The sequence below is a fragment of the Cibotium barometz genome, chromosome 64, assembly GCF_041138505.1.
Source record: "Cibotium barometz isolate CiBa-2024 chromosome 64, ASM4113850v1, whole genome shotgun sequence".
In the NCBI taxonomy this organism is placed as follows: Eukaryota; Viridiplantae; Streptophyta; class Polypodiopsida; order Cyatheales; family Cibotiaceae; genus Cibotium; species Cibotium barometz.
The window spans coordinates 25229534-25247416 of record NC_141109.1 but is presented as its reverse complement, the minus strand read 5'-3'; the positions used below and the strand labels follow the sequence as shown (position 1 = coordinate 25247416).

General features: G+C 43.0%; 1 protein-coding gene across 2 annotated transcripts in view; it reads left to right on the top strand.

Annotated features, from left to right (window-relative positions):
• The first annotated feature begins 3123 nt into the window (after positions 1-3123).
• Positions 3124-17883, top strand: part of LOC147603459 (uncharacterized) — a 28761-nt gene continuing 14001 nt past the window's right edge. Inside the window, exon 1 of one of the 2 annotated variants that reach the window (XM_086796763.1) lies at positions 3124-3352. In XM_086796763.1, the coding sequence (XP_086652889.1) occupies positions 3268-3352 (85 nt within the window). In that variant the 5' untranslated portion in view covers positions 3124-3267. The remainder of the gene's footprint in view (positions 3353-17883) is intronic. The other variant, XM_086796762.1, reaches the window with a different exon arrangement.

Genomic DNA, 17883 nt, shown 5'->3' with positions numbered 1-17883 from the left:
TCAACTTTTATGTGGCTATTTTGTATTTTCTCTAGCAGGTATAGATTGGTAGGATCTTTTATTCTAGATAGTGTTGTATAGAGTAGTCCATGGCTCTCTATATTTTATTTAGGCTAATGGCCAATGTGCTCATTGTTAGCCCTTGAGATGTATGTATTGTTCTTGCAGCTGCTTGGATTGGGAATTGGTTTCTTGTAACAATGTTGTTGAAGTTTATTCATTCCTATTTGAAATTCTCTTGTTACTATATGACGTGAAGTGGTGCTAATATCAAGGCTGTGATCATAATGGAAAGTTGTGTTATTTTCAGAGTTTGCAAGTGCGTTTTCTGAGCTTATTTGAGATTCCTCAGTAGATTGTGCTTCGATTCTTGGTGGATTAATGTCAAGAGAAGGGTAGGACTAGGCGGGAGTCAAGCTATTCAGGGGTTCCAGACATGTGTGGAGACGGCGAGATCTGCCATGAGACCTCCATGAAACTTGCTAGAAGAGAATAGGGAAACTCTCCACCCAACCCCTAGATATAGGAACCCTAGCTAGCTAAAATAGCCCTGGTCGTCCAAACATGTCTAGACTCCCCTGAATCGCCCTGACTCCCGCCTAGTCCTACCCTTGTCCTGATAATTAAGAATTTGTTGTTTATTGAATTTAGCTTCGTTGTGGGCAATAATATATGTATTTTGGGCATATATTACATGCATTGTTTGTTTTGTGTCCTATTCTCATTCTCATGTGTGCCAAAAGGAAGGTAGAACAAACATTGCTCTTTGTAGTTATTCTCTAGATCTTTGTGTTTGTTGTAAGGGACATATCATAGTCTTTTAAGTTTTTTTTTTTGCGTTTCTTATATTTATTCCCATTGCATTTATAAGAGGCAGGAAAATCTGCAAGGCATAGCATTGACAATTGGTTAGGGTGTGAGATATACTTCTGAATGATATCTGGCTAGAATATATCCATGCTTTCTTCTCCCATTCTTTGGAGCATTGCTTTTCTCTTCAGCTAGAAAGTGCGTTGGCTATGAGGGCCAGTATTGATGAAAGTAAATTTTCTAGACGCACTCGACAATGGCATTGATAATACAATATATATAGCGTGTTGGGAACTCAATTGTTGTGCCTTCAAGATTGCATTCCCAATTTTCCCGAGTCATTCTATTTTGCTTGCATTGTTGGCAATACACCATTCAAACTCTTTGCTTGATTTCTCTTGTCAAAGAGCTATCAAATTTTGTCATGTACGAAGTACATTAACTTGCTACTCTATGTGCATTTAGAATGTACCGAATATCGATGTTCACATTCCAAAGAGTTTCCCATGTGCTTGTTGAAGTTGTTTATATTGAAATCTTGTAGTTTTCTCCTGAGGAAGATGGTTAGAGTGCTGATTGTGGTTCTCAAATAAGTGATATATTTCTCTACTCTCATATTTATGGTAATCAACCACTCATTAAAGTTGAGGTTTGATTGAGTGTCTAGATTAGACAAAGCTTCTTTGATGCGCTTCTTTTTTTGGGATGAAAGTGGTTGGCTCTCAGAGATAGTTGTGAGAGGGCACCATATTGCAGTGTAAGGCATTGGTGGTCATGGAAATGCAAAGCGACATGTCTTATTGCCGTTCTTATAAGGCTTTCAATGATGGTGTGTTTGCACATCTCTCAAGTGCTCTAATAATTGTTCTCAACCTACTCATTAATGAACCTCATCACGTTCTCATCTCGATCTTTTTCAAAAATAGGAGCTTTATGTATCCATAACAACCCATGGTCATGCTAGCTTGCCACGGTTTTGGAACTTTGTCACATAAAGAAATAGTATGCTAGTCCTCCAAAGAATGTTGGCCTTGGAGTGCAAAAGTTTTTTTATGGCTTGGAATCTGCACACATAATATCGAGCAATTGTAATAGGATCTGCTCGTAGACTGCTATAGTTTGATTGTCAAACTTTGTTATATTTGTGCTCAATTGATGCAACGCAGCGCGCCGATTTTCCCATGATCTTTCACCAGCCAAGAATTTCACAAAAATAATGGGTGGGCCAATCTATTAAATCATCACGAAGACACTTTTCTTCAGTTTTTCCTTGTAATTAGGTGATGTGTGCGATTGCTCAAAGTTCCTATGGCCTATTTTTTATTGCAATACTTGTTTAATATTGGTGTCCACTGGTGACATTTCTCACCCTTAAAGTGTGCTCTTGTTGTTTCCCTTTTCTTAAGCAAACCCAAGTGGAAGACATGATTTTTTGAATCATTATCTTCATGGCTTTGAAGAACAAGTTCTCAATATTTAAGGTAAACTTTATGTTCTTATTAATCAACTCCCATTTAGCAATCATCTAGTAATTTGTAGTAGCTTGCTTGTGGTATCTTCTAGGATCCCCAAAAAAAAGTGTTGGGGAAGCAAAGCTCCTCACAGAATTCATCCTTGAATAGGCTAAGAGGCGAGAATCCCTCACATGGCACAACATGCAAAATTGTATCATTATTGTTAACCACCTGCTGCGCTCTCTTTATGTTGTGCACAAATATGTTTGTATGTTTTATTAGGTATATAGTGGCATGTTTGATTATTGTATATATTATGTACATGTAATGAATACTTATATGTACTAGTATTGTATAGATGAGTATGAATATGTATAATTAGTGATAAGTGTGTGGGATATGTGGTGTATGTTGTGCATGTGGGTATGTGGTGTGTGAATCGATATGTATGTGGAGAATGGAATGCGTAGCTAGTGTACATCCATGCTCACATACGATGATTACAATTGGATTAAGCTACTAAACATCACTATTCTAATAAACAACGCCCATAAAAAATCCATCATCAAAGAACAACACTGCATGTCCATAAATGCTCAGGAAATAAATACTAATCACCATGATAAAAGCTCAGAAAATAATTCCTAATCATCATGCTGCCAGCCTCACAAACGATATATGGAGCATCATAATCGATGATTAAAGAAACTCGCTGCTCACAAATTAAATTGTAATCAGCAAGATTTAAGCAACAATATCCTTTGCAAATGATTGGTCACCACAATGCCCAATCATTCCAAATCTAATAACAATAATTTTTGTACTTCTTTATTTTTGCCTCGAACCCAAAGTTCTAAACCCTTAACTGAACACTAACTAAGGCCTTTCCACGGGCGAGGGATTTTGCTCTCCTCCTCCTCCTCCTCCTCCTCCTCCTCCTCCCACAACACACACACGGGGGGGGAACTTTCTTTGAAGCAAACGTTCGTTGTAGCTCAACACCATGGCCAAGAAACACAAGCAAAAGAAGAGCAAAAGCACAGCGAAGCCTATGGCGGTGGACGCAGCAGAGGAGGCTCAACCAATAGGTACTCTTTCCTAGAAGCTCTTTGTTGTACGCGCTACTGTAGGAATGTTAGATTTGTCAGGTAGTACACATGCATGCATCTGTGTGTGTGCACAAGTACATACCACATCATTAAACTCATCCAACCTCAACAATACTTGGCTAATGTATGAATCTATGTATGTATGGACAAGAGAGAGGTAGCTAAGCAAGGAGGACCAGAGTGATGCGAAGCGCAAGCCATGGCATAAGATGCAGCAACAAGATGGAGGTCAAGACTAAAATTCAACATTAAATGAGTAGGATATTTCGATAGCAAGGGTTGCTTGAGTGTGAGTGGACACCTCAATCAGGCACCTGATACTCGCATGTAACGCAGATTTTCTGCTCAAAACATTTTTTTGGTGTGGCTCACCAAGGAGAGGACTAAGCTTCCCTCAACCATTCCATTTGGTTCAATCTAGGTAATTCTTTGCCAAGTTTTTCTGACTATGTTTTTGGAGCAAGAAAAGCAATAGATATTGGCAAGACTAGCAACAGATGGAGCCAAAATTAGATATAGGCCCTCTAGTCACCGAGGGACCACTGCTCAGGCCAATCCACATTCAGATCCAAGGAGAGTATTGAGGATGATCATCCTCAGGCTTCCCTCCTGTTCTTTTTTCTTTTTCTTCCAAAGAAAGATCCTTCTATTAGTTATAAAGAAAAACCAGCTGTACGGCTGAATACAACTCTGCTAAAAAAGCACTCTGCTAAAAAGCAGTCCAAATATACATATGAGAAAAGGAAAGGGGGGGGTCCCTCCTTGGCTGGCTGCTCTATCTCGGAGGGAGGCAGAGGGAAAAGCCACACTGGCGCCTGTAGTGCCAAGTAGTCCACCGTTGTCCCTAGATAGGAAGGGTCTGAGAGTCTAGGCACGCAGTGTAATTAATGTGTTGCAATAACTTGAAAGAGGGATACAGAAGACACCAGATTTGGTCCCGAAACGCAGCGAAGGACTATATTTGCTTTATCATGAAGTTCAAATAACTACAATACAAATCTTGGTCCTTGACCTTTGGATATCTCCTACCTTTCCTAGATGAACTCTGGTAAGTGATACGAATAGGCCATAGGTGCATTGCGTACTCTACTCATCCATTCGGTACTTTCTATACGTACCGTACCGGTACCATGCTTTTCGTACCCGTACTTTAAAAAAAGTTTAAAGTGACTAGTCACTAATAACTACTAGCGAATACATGGTATGTAGGTTGATATTGAGGAGCTTGAGCGTTGCAAACAACATGCCGAGGAGTATGTGATGAGGAGGAGATATACATACAGCTTCACCGAGAGCTCAAGGGCATTGATAGATGAGTCACTCGAGCTCAGTCTTGAGCTCTCATGACCACTTCGCTCACTTCTTTAGCGTAGTAGAGTCGTCCGTCCACTCTAAAGGCACCAGGGTGTATACACATGCACATTCGAGAGGGAGAGCCTCCAAAGCGACTTGTAGAGGTGATCCGGAGCACCAAATGTAGACTCTCCCAGAGGAGGGACTTGGGCCCTCTACCATTATTGAGGAGATACTAGGTAGTGATGTACCATGTGACGTGGTGAAGTGGGAGCCGCTATATGATTTTGATGGGAATCTTCTCACAGATCAAGACTACTCATCATTCTTATCTTTAGGTTTCGATGATGATGAGTGAGTGGTGACTCATGAGACTTCATTTATTAGCGAGTGGCCTTGTGGTGATTGGTCACTCTTGCTAGTTAGTAGTTAGCATATTAGTATTTATTTCAGTAGTGACCATTGACTAGTCATATATTCAGCTTGTAGCTAGCTAGCCTTGCAATTACTGTGGTAATAGGATAGAGAGAGATACACCTTGGATCCCAAAACCCATCGAAGGGCTTCCATTTCAGTGTAACTACTTTATTATGAAGTTGGGATAAGTACAATATAGATATTACTTTTCTTTCCTTGATGAACTTTGGCATGTTGTATTTTGACTTTTTACTCTCCTTAGGAGGGGTTTTTTCCCATGCACAGGAACACACCCTAAGCCACTTAGTGTGTGTGTTACCTTATCATGTTATTGAACTTCCATTTTGGTACAACTAACATTATTGAGTTATGTGGGAAAAAATAGCATGGCCAGCCCACAATCAAGGGCCATTAAAAGGGAGCAAATATGTGCTAAATATGGGTAGCATACATAGAATGATGAATGAAATACTAACAGTTCCCATGTCATGTCATAAATTAGTCAGTCATGTGGAGGCTAATTTTTATGGATCCCCATTATGCGAGATGATGACAACATCCAAGCAATATGTCAAAGACTTTGCAAGATAATTGGTTGCACAAGACCCTTGAGGAAGGGTAATTTCTTGGATCTACATGAAGATCTCCATCGGAGGGTAATATCCCTTGTCTATGTTCTTGTAACATGTGGAAGCTTGGGGGAAGATCGGTGACTTCAACACTTGTCGCGATGGAATTGATGCACAAAACTGAATGAAGAAGTGCAAAAAATAGAGAGAGAGAGGGAGAGAGGAGAGGACACAGTATTGGGTCCCAAATACCCTCTGTAGGGCCCCCACCACGAATGGTGTATTTGCTTTATTAGAATGATGTAAATCTGAAAAGAAAATACAGAAATCTTGACCTTTCTTGGCTGAGTAATCTTTGCCCTTGACTTGCAGTCCTTCACCCCTTTGCGTTAGCAAGCCCTTGCTGTCCTGTCTCTTTGGTTTGCTTGAGCACTTGGTGAATTATGAGATAACACAAATGGTTTTTGGCTCTCCTATTTATACTACTTCTAATAAGCCGTCGACCAGCATTATATCTAGGCGGCCAGCTATATTTTGTTCCACGATTGGATATTCAGCATTAAATGCTGAATTAATTCAAGTAAAATCTGCGCTTTTCTTCCCTTGAGGGCTGGACACTAGGCCCCTGAAAACAGAGGGCTGGGCACTGTTTCGCACACAATTTGGGGGCTAGGCAGCCTGTATGGGCTGCCCCATACTTGCCCTACAGCCATCAGAATACTTGATGTGCAGTCGGTGCCCCTGGCATGCCCCTAGAGCTGTCCTACAACCCCTCCATGGCTGGTGGGTTCAGCCAGGACCTTCTTGGCCCTTATGGGGGTGGTTTCACACTATCCCCATCCCCACACAAAGACTTGGGGTAGCCCTATGGGCTGACCCCTTTTTCTAAAAGTAAACCCTAACTATCTACACAATGATCTGGCATCCAGTACCATACCAGATACACAGAATCACTATCATCATTCCAGAGGGAGACTCACAGCACGGACTGGCACTGTTTCATGTGGAGGATAGTGCACACCTGACCTTGGTCACCTGAAGACAATGCACACTTGACCTCGGACGACTGAGATGAATCCCTTGGCTAACTTGTCCTGGACTGGGCTCACATGGGACCAGTTTACCATCCCAGGTCCTGCACCTTCTGTACAGATATGTCTACATGGCATCCAAGTGCGGGATGCACGTGACATCCCCTTCTGCTTAACGTGACGGAAACTGCATAGCCTCCAAATAATCCGTCAATAATGCCGGATAGTCTTTGAAAAACTCTTTGTCAAGCCATACCGCTTCGCGGGTCCCTTGGTCCTGAAACTTCATGAGGAACTGTCTTTGTCTTCGGCTTGAGCCATGCTTGAAATGGTGGAGAAGGATTTGTTCTGGAACCATAGCTTCTGCTTCATCAATGATATCTGGTTCCGCCTCGTCTTTAATTTCTGAAGGGATCGGACCTGCATATGGCTTTAACCAAGTGACGTGAAATACATCGTGCATAGTCCAACTCGAAGGTAGCTTTAACTGCATAGACACCTCATTAATCTTCTTCTGGATGGGAAAAGGTCGAAAACTTCATATCCCTTCTGTCTTTATTAGCCTGTCAAGTGTAGGCCTCTTGCGCTTTAGCCAATCTGTCTTTTACCGACTCTAAAATCTCCTGGTAAGACTCTGTCACATTGTTTGCTTTAGGTTCTGAAGACAAAGTCCTGGTCAAAAATGACTGGAAAGGTCTTCCAAACGGTGCCTCATATGGAGTCCTGCCAATAGCTGAAGAAAAAGAATCATTCAAAACAGCTTGAACTAAAGGCAAATAAGATTTTCACTTACCTTGTTGATCGTGGACATAACACTTCAGCACATCAAAGGCCAACTGGTTGTATATCTCTGTCTGGCTGTCCGTCTGTGGGTGGAATGCATTGGAAAATTTCAATTTAGTACCAAAGTTATCAAACAATGTCCTCCAAAAATGATTGGTAAAACTTGGCATCTCGGTCTGACACTATGGTCCTAGGAATCTCGCCAATGGGGTACCAATGCCGAATGAACAACTGGGCAACATCCTCAGCGGTCACATTGGCCATGCAAGGAATAAGCATAACAAATTTGCTAAATCTATCAATAATAGTTAAGCACTGCGTATTACGCTTACTCGGACTAGGAGGTAGATTCGTGACAAAGTCCATTGAAATATCTTGGAAAGGAGCCTCAGGAATTGGCAAGGGCTGTAACAACCCTATCTTCTTTCCACGAGGAGCTTTCACCTTTTGACAAATCTCACAGCGTCGTACATATGGAAACACATCTCGCCTCATATTTGGCCAATAATATTGCCGTTCTAATTTCTCCAAAGTTGAATTCATGTCCCTATGACTACTAGTAATGGCGTCATGGGTATCACGGTAAAGAGCTGTCCTGAACGACTTCATGACACACAGTCGGCCTTTGTAGAAAAGCCAACTATCGCGTATCAAAAAGTGGCATGGTCTTGTGGCATCCAATGCCTGTTCCCACTGTGTACCAAATTCCTCGGAAGCCGCGTACGTATGCTTCATCATGTTATCTAGTCTTGTACCAACAGGATCGAGTCTAGTGGTCTGAATCGAAGTCACTTGTTCCTTCCTGCTCAAAGCATCGGCCATTGGATTGGCCTTTCCTGGAAGGTACTCAATCATACCACCGAATTGCTGGAATTTCTAGCTCCTGCGGTGTTGCCGGTCACTCCACTGTGCACTTGGCATTGTCTGAATCCAGCGTAATACTTGATGGTCAGTGCGAATCTTAAAGTCACAGCCATAAAGAAAATGTTTTCAATTTTTCAAGGCTTGTATAACCACAAGGAGTTCACGATCGTAGATTGAGTAATTTTTTTCTGCGGGAAGTAACTTATGAGACATGTAAGCTACTAGATGACCATATGGTTGTAACACATTGCCAATTGCGATGTTACTCGCATCGGTGATCACGTGAAATGGCTCGTCCCACGAGGCAAGTGCTAAACAAGGCTCTTCTGATAAAGCCACCTTGAGGTTCTTGAATGCCTCCAACGCTCGTGGAGTCATTCGAATAATCCGTTGCCTTCTTGTCTTCACTCCCTTTAGCAGATCGGTGAGATTTGCCGAGAGATCATAAAACTTGTCTATGTGGGTGGAGTATGCCTTGCATATACCCACAAAGGATCTAATGTCATAGGCTGTCTGAGGTACTTCCCAGTTGACAATCTCGGCCACTTTAGCCAGATCAAGTCGAATGCCTTCGGCACTAATTATGTATCCCAAGTAATTTCACGTGGAACAGATAAAATTCCGACTTCTTTTCATTGACGTAGAGCTCATTGCTTTCCAGCAACTTAAGGACTTTCTCCACATCGATGTCATGCTGCTCAACCGTAGCTGAAAATACCACTATGTCGTTCAGAAATATGAACACACACTTTCCAATCAAATCTCGGAAAACATGCATCATCATGCGGTTAAATGTAGCTGGGGCATTCGTCAAGCCAAATGGCATGACCACAAATTCATAGTGGGCCCGTTTCGTACGGAAGGCTGTCTTAGGTATGTCCCCCTCCACAATCCTCACCTGGTGGTACCCACTCTTTAAATCAAGTTTCGAGAACACCTTTGCTCCATTCAGCCTCTCGAGAATATAATCAATTCAAGGCATCGGGAATCGACTCTTGATAGTCAGCTTATTGAGTGCATGATAATCGACGCATAAACGGGAAGACTCATCTTTCTTCTTGACAAATAAGATCGGTGCTGCAAATGGTGACACTAGGGCGAATGAAGCCAGATTGCAACAATTCTTGGAGTTGGTGGTCCAACTCCGATTCCATTGCCTTGGAAAGGCAGATACGGAAACTTGCTCGGGGGTTCCGAGCCTGGGAGGAGGAGGTCAATCTTGTGGTCCTCCGGTCTAGACGGGGGGAGGAGGGAGATAGATCCGAAGAAAAATCTTTTGGAACTTTTCATGGAGAGCCGAGTACTTCTCGGAAGCATTGGCCACCGTTTGGGCTGTCTGGATGTATATCATCACACAATGTGCGCCTTTCTTGACTGCTCCCTTAGCCTGCAAGTGGCTTATGAGCGGAAAGTTCGGAATTCCTGGCTCACACTTAATGGTCACTGGGGCGTTTGATACATTCCGATTGATCTGGAACGTGTGCTTGTCCCACTTGACATCAGGAAGAAACTTGTGAAACCATTGAATGCCCAAAATTATGTCTGTTGAGGGGCAACCAAATTCTATGCCCTGAATAACTAATTTAGCACCTAGAGCTTCATACTTGACACTCGTTGTCATGCCTGCGCTAAAACCCTCAACCTGTTTGTCCACCGAAGAAAGGACCAAACGGGCACGCCTAGCGGCATGTTCCGTGACCACATCCTCTGTGCTGCCACTGTCAAACAAGACGACGACTCTCTGGCCACCTATGTAGCCAAAGGACTTGAGCAATTCGTTGCGCTCATACTCCTGGTCATGGGCGCCCTTCTGCTTATCTTCGAGTTCCCGGCTAATAATTGCTCCAACTGAAGCACCAGGATTTAAAGAACTAGGGACAGCCACTGGGGTCTGTGTGGAAGCTGAGCTCACTACGGAAGCTGTGGAGGCAGCGGCGGCGGGCTTTGGAGGCTTGTTAGGACACTCCCGAGAAGTATGTCCTTTTGTATGACAAAAGAAACATCTACCCTCCTTCTTGTACTGAGAAAGCACCTGAGCACTCAACTTGCCACCTGTCTTGCTTGCCTCCGCTTTCTGGTCTGGAGTAAGCTTAGATGAATTGTTTTAACGCACAAAACTAAATGAAGAGGTGCAGAAAATAGAGAGAGAGAGGGAGAGAGGAGAGGACACAGTGTTGGGTCCCAAATACCCTCTGTAGGGCCCCCACCACAAATGGTGTATTTGCTTTATTAGAATGATGTAAATTTGAAAAGAAAATACAGAAATCTTGACCTTTCTTGGCTAAGAAATCTCTGCCCTTGACCTACAGTCCTTCATCCCTTTGTGTTAGCAAGCCCTTGTACTTGCTGTACAAGCCATTATACCAGCTGTACCAGCCATTGTACCAGCTTTTGTACTTGCTGTACTAGCCATTGTACTTGATGTACCAACAATTGCACCTGCTGTACCAGCATTTATACTTGTTGTACTTGCTGTACCAGCCACTATACTGGCTGAATGGAGCGTTGTACTTGTTGTACCAGCTCTATTGCATGAAGACCCGTGGTTTTTGGGGAAGAATCAGTACCCACACGGAGGTATATGGATTATAGTATTGGCTCGGCATTTCTACAGCCTATGTTCTGGCTTGGTTGCCTCGTGTTGGGTTGTGTTATGGCATTTGTATATGGATAATCCGGCATCTCCCGTGGGGAGAGTAAGGCCCTCAAAGCTTGTACATGATATTATTCTCCTTTGGTAATAAAATACTCCGGGGGGGGGGGGGGGGGGGGAGCGGGGGTCGGCCCATTCCGGCCTCTATGCGGTGTCACATGTGCAAGCTCCATTTTCAGCATTTGTGGATGTTTTGGGTATCAACAAGTGTGTCAAAGGCCCTAGTCCCCCGGGCACCTGCCGCGAGTTTCATTGGTATTAGGACATTTCCCAGTATGAAAGGGGTCTGGTGGACTCCAGGATGTCTAAATATTTGGAAAGTACAAGCTTTGGGAATGGGAGATTATCCTAGAATACAAAGGACCACACTCCTAAAATTTAGGAGAGTTGCTATTTTTGGCCCGACGCTGATGAAAATTCTGTTCGTGTCATTACATCTCGAATTGAGCAGATACCAAGAGTTGGCAAAGTGCCTATGACATAATGTCTACTGGTTGGGATATTTTTAGAGGTAAAGTTTATGGAAGGACCCATCTCTTAGATTGGAACATGTGGCAAGAAAGTGGACCAAAGTGAGACAAGTGGCCTGACACTTGTTAGAAAGTGAATCAAAGTGAGACAAGTGGCCTCACACTTGTCACTTTCGCTACTGTGTGGCTCTCCACTTGTCATTTTAGCCTTCTCTTGCCATTTTAGCTCATGGGAGGCCCAAATCTATAAATCGGAGCCCTCTCTCTTCATTTGACATTAATAGAGGCTCTCTTGTTGCACACTAGCCTCTACCACCGTTACAGGAGGCTGCCCTAATGATCGCTACTCTCTTTCTCTCTCTCTCTCGAAGGCTGCCCATGAAGAATACCAGCTGTTGGTTACTATTTTGGAGGCTTCCATCGTGAAGAAATACTGAAGGCAAGGGTATTTAATCATTTATTATGATTTCTCACCATTGTACTTGTTGTACTAACCCTTGTACTTGCTGTACCAACCACTGTACTGGTCGTACCAATCCTTGTACTTGTTGTATCTATTGTACCAGCCATTGTACAGGCCATTGTACCGGCTGTACCAGCCATTGTACCGGCTGTACTAGCCATTGTACCGGCTGTACTAGCCATTGTACCTACTGTACTAGCAACTGCACTTGCTGTACCAGCATTTGTTCTTGTTGTACTTGCTATACCAGCCACTGTACCTGCTGTATCGACTGAATGGAGCGTTGTACTTATTGTACCAGATCTATTGCATGAAGACCCGTGGTTTTTGGGAAAGAATCAATACCCACATGGAGGTATATAGATTATAGTATTGGCTCGGCATTTCTACAGCCTATGTTTTGGCTTGGTTGCCTCGTCTTGGGCTGTGTTATGGCATTTATATATGGATAATCCGGCATCTCCTGTGGGGAGAGTAAGGCCCTCAAAGCTTGTACATGATATTATTCTCCTTGGGTAATAAAATACTTCAAGGGGGGAGGGGGGGAGGGGGGGGGGAGGGTCGGCCCATTCCGGCCTCTATGTGGTGTCACATGTGCAAGCTCCATTTTCAGCATTTGTGGATGTTTTGTCCAACTTTTATGTTTTATGCAAAGTGGTGATGGATATGTTAAGGTTGTGGCCATGTTTAAATGTTTTAATACGCATTGATGGTATCAATAAGTGTGTCAAAGGCCCTAGTCCCCCGGGTTAAGGCTGTGGCCATGTTTAAATGTTTTAATACGCATTGATGGTATCAACAAGTGTGTCAAAGGCCCTAGTCCCCCGGGCACTCGCCGCGAGTTTCATTAGTACCAGGACATTTCCCAGTATGAAAGTGGTTTGGTGGACTCCAGGATGTCTAAATATTTGGAAAGTACAAGCTTTGGGAATGGGGGTTATCCTAGAATACAAAGGACCACACTCCTAAAATTTAGGAGAGTTGCTATTTTTGGTCCGACTCCGATGATGGAAATTCTGTTCGCGTCATTACACCTCGAATTGAGCAGATACCAAGAGTTGGCAAAGTGTCTATGACATAATGTCTACTAGTTGGGATATTTTTAGAGATAAAGTTTATGGAAGGACCCATCTCTTAGATTGGGACATGTGGCAAGAAAGTGGACCAAAGTGAGACAAGTGGCCTGACACTTGTTAGGAAGTGGATCAAAGTGAGACAAGTGGCCTCACATTTGTCACTTCAGCTATTGTGTGGCTCTCTTCTTGTCATTGTAGCCTTCTCTTGCCATTTTAGCTCATGGGAGGCCCAAATCTATAAATTGGAGCCCTCTCTCTTCATTAATAGAGGCTCTCTTGTTGCACACTAGCCCCTACCACCGTTACAGGTTGCCCTAATGATGGCTACTCTCTTTCTCTCTCTCTTGAAGGCTGCCCATGAAGAATACCAGCTGTTGGTTACTGTTTTGGAGGCTTCCATCGCGAAGAAATACTGAAGGCAAGGGTATTTAATCATTTATTATGATTTCTAGCCATTGTACTTGTTGTACGAGTCCTTGTACTGGCTGTACCAGCCATTGTACCGGTTGTACTAGCCAATGTACCAACTTTTGTACTTGTACCAGCCACTGTACTTGCTGTACCAGCAACTGCACCTGCTATACCCGCATTTATACTTGTTGTACTGGCTATACCAGCCATTGTACCTATTGTACCGGCTGAATGGAGCGTTGCACTTGTTGTACCAGCTCTATTGCATGAAGACCAGTGGTTTTTGGGGAAGAATCAGTACCCACACAGAGGTATATGGATTATAGTATTGGCTCGGCATTTCTACTGCTTATGTTCCGGCTTGGTTGCCTCGTGTTGGGCTGTGTTATGGCATTTGTATATGGATAATCTGGCATCTCCCGTGGGGAGAGTAAGGCCCTCAAAGCTTGTACATGATATTATTCTCCTTGGGTGATAAAATACTCCGAGGAGGAGGGGGGCCGGCCCATTCCGGCCTCTATGCGGTGTCACATGTGCAAGCTCCATTTTCAGCATTTGTGGATGTTTTGTCAAGTTTTTATGTTTTATGCAAAGTGATGATGGATATGTTAAGGCTATGGCCATGTTTAAATGTTTTAATATGCATTGATGGTATCAACAAGTGTGTCAAAGGCCCTAGTCCCCTGGGCACCCGCCGCAAGTTAAGTTTCCACTCTAGGTCCTGCACCTTCTTGTTCAGATATGTCCACGTGGCATCCAAGTGCGGGATGCATGTGACATCCCCTTTGCTAAACTTGATGGAAGTTGCATAGCCTCCAAATAGTCTGTCTATAAAGTTGGATAGTCTTCGAAGAATTCTTTGTCAAGCCAAACCGCTTCACGGGTCCCTTGGTGTTGAGACTTTGTGAGTAACTAACTTTGTCTTCGGCTTGGGCCATGCTTGAAGCGGTGCAAAAGGATCTGTTCTGGAACCATCACTTCAGCTTCATCAACTATATCTGGTTTCGCTTGGCTTTCACTTTTGAAGAGATTTGACCTACAGATGGTTTTAGCTAATTGACATGGAACACGTCATGCATGGTCCAACTCGGAGGTAGTTTCAACTTCATTGACACCTCGTTGATCTTTCTCTGGATAGGAAAAGGCCGAAGCTCTTGAACGATAACATTGGGCATTGCTTGCCCACCTATTTCAGTCTTTGCTTCATAATCCAAAGATAAATCCAATCTCCTTTCGAGAACTTCACATCCCTTTGTTCTTTGTTAGCTTGTCGAGAGTGGGACTCCTGTGCTTTAGCCAACCTGTCTTTTACTGATTCCAAAATCTCCTGGTAAGACTCTGTCATTCTATTTGCTTCAGGTACTGAAGACAAGGTTGTGGTTTATAGCGACTGGAATGGTCTTCCAAACGTTGCTTTATATGGAGTCTTGCCAATTGATATGCCAGAAGCTGAAGATGATGATTCCACCTTTGAAGCAAAGATGCAGAGTTGATGGAGGGATTAATGGAACTCGCGAAGGACTCACGTTTTCCACAAAAGTTCAAAGCTGATTCTAAACCACAGAAGCAGGGGTCTGAGAAGAAAGCTAAGCCTCAACATTCGGCTCCCATCTACCCAAATTTTCAGCCATACCCCCATTCTTCTTCTTTTTTTCCCACCTATCCATGGAAGCCCTTTTAATACTTCTCATCCTGGTTACTTTGGCGGAGGCTCTGTCTTTCATTCCATGACGGGTGTACCCAACATGGGCATGACTAGGAGCTATGGTATGTAACCAGGTATGCATGGAGGTATATATGGAGGTATGCTAGGAGGTATGTATGGAACTTATGGTGGTGGTGCTTTTGGTGCCGTAAGGTTGAAGCAGTAATAGATACTTTCAACAGGAAAATCTCTCTCACTCACAAGAATAAGGAACACACTCTTGATGTAAAGCTTAAAGGAGAATCTATTCTTGTTGTATCGGCCTCGGTCATTTCTCGTTTAATAAAAAAACGTCTTTTTGTTTACTTAGTGTTTGTTAAAGAGAATCAGGATACCATAGATTCTAACCTATCTGAGTTGGACAAGGAAAGATTGGACTTTCTCAAAAGTTTTCAAGATTGTTTTTCAGAGGCTTTGCCAGGGGAGTTGCCGCCTGCTAGGCTTGAGGATCATGGGATTGATTTGAATCCTGGAAGTTCACCACTGAACAAGCCACCCTATAGAGTGAGTGCAGCCCAACAAGAAGAGATTATGAGCCAAGTCCGTGATCTATTGGACAAAGGGTTTATTCAGCCGAGCTCTTCACCCTATTGTTCACCAGTTCTTTTGGTACAAAAGAAAGATGGATCTTGGCGGATGTGCATTGATTACAGGACACTGAATAAGATTACCATCAAGAACAGATTCCCTATACCTCGAATCGATGATATTTTGGATCGATTACAGGGAGCAGCTTACTTCAGTCGCATTGATCTAAAGAGTGGATATCATCAAATTCGCATCAGGCTAGAAGATGTGCACAAGATAGCTTTCAGGACAACTTTTGGACTTTATGAATTTTTGGTCATTCGTTTTGGTCTTACGAATGCTCCAGCAACTTTTAACAGGATGATGGATCAGATTTTTCGACCCCACCGTGCTTTTGTGGGCACCTTCTTTGATGATATGAATGTGTTTTCTCATTCAAGAGCTTCTTGCGATTATTCATGCTCTTTCTACTTGGAAGCATTACCTTCTTGGGATTGATTTCATTGTTCAGAGTGATCATCAGACTCTTCGATACTTCCTTACTCAAACAAAGCTCTCAGAGAAGCATATGAGATGGGCAAACTTTTTGTCCATGTTTCACTTTCAGATTGTTCATGTGGATGGCAAAAAGAATGTGGTTGTGGATGCCTTGTCTAGGAAACCACATGTGGCCACCGTCTCTATTATCTTTCATCATGAACTTGATGATATGCGAGAACAGTATGCTCATGACTCAGATTTTGAGCAGATTTTTGATCGTTTGACTGAAGGAGAGTGAGTTGATCATTATTCTCTTAAGGAAGGATTTTTTATGATGCATGACAAATTGTGTCACATCTCAGTTGAGGCAGAAGGTTTGGACAGAATGCCATGCTCCGCCTTATGCAGGCCATCGTGGTATTGAGGCTACAGTAAAAGCTTTGAAGGCATTCTTTTATTGGCCTACTATGCGCAGGGATGTTGATGCTTTTGTTCGTGACTGTATCATTTGTCAGAAGGTGAAGTATAACCGTCAAAAGACACTTGGGTTATTTCATCCTTTGCCTATTCCAGATAGACCGTGGGAGAGTATTTCAGCAAGCAGGCTCATTTCATTCCAGTCAAGAAGAAGATTAATGCAGAGCAAATGGTGAGAATATTTTTGACAAATATCTTCAAGTACCATGGGATGCCCACATCTATTGTTAGTGTCAGAGATCCTCGAATGGCGAGTTTATTTTGGAGAGCATTGTTCGAGAACATGAAGACTTCGTTGAAGTTCTCATCGTCTTTTCATCCACAAACAGATGGGCAATCGGAAATTGCCAACTTAGTTGTATTGGATCTTCTGAAGTGTTATGTTTTGGATCATAAGGAACAGTGGGAAAAGTATCTTCTTTTGGTGGAGTTTGCTTACAATAACACCATTCACACTTCGATAGGTAAGGCACCTTTCGAGATTGTGGAAGGCGGGAAGAAAGTACCTCTGATCCTACATACAAAAGATAAGATCTTTGAGGCAGATCATTTTGTGGAGAATATGGATGAGGCTTAAAAGAAGGTCAAGGTGGCTTTTCAAAGGACTCGAGAAACAGAGGAAAGTAGCAAACCTACACCGTCAATCATTGGTTTTTGATTTGGGTGATTGGGTGCTTTTGAGATTTGAGAAGGCTAGACTCAGGAAAATGAAGGGTAAACAGAGTTTATATCCTAAACTGAATATGCGGTACTATGGGCCTTTTCAGGTGATTGAGAAGATGAGTGATGTTTCTTATTGTCTTCAGTTACTAGATCATTGGAGGATTCATAATGCATTCCATGTGAGTCTTCTGAAACCTTTTAGAGGTGAGGTGCCTATAGTTCAGGTTGATGAGACACAACCAAAAGTCGAAGAACTAGATGAGATTCTTCAACCGGAACAGATTCTGGCACATAAAGAAAGAAAAGTCAGAGGAAAAGTTTCATGTCGATATCTGGTGAAGTTTGTGAACTATTCACCTATGGATTCGATGTGGATGGAGGAGGGTGACTTGGCAGATTCACCGAGGATACTTCAACTTTACCTCGAGGCTTTTGGTTTGGAGCCTACCTTAGAAAGTGCTTCAACAGGCTCACTTGTGGATTCCGGAGTACTACCTGTTACTCAAGAGGGGGGTGACTCCGCTCCCTTGTCACAGAGTTCACTTGGATGAGATCTGGAAGTCGCTTGTGGTTCTTATCAGCACACCCGAGATACTGAACTGATAGTATATCTGCCTATGGGATTTC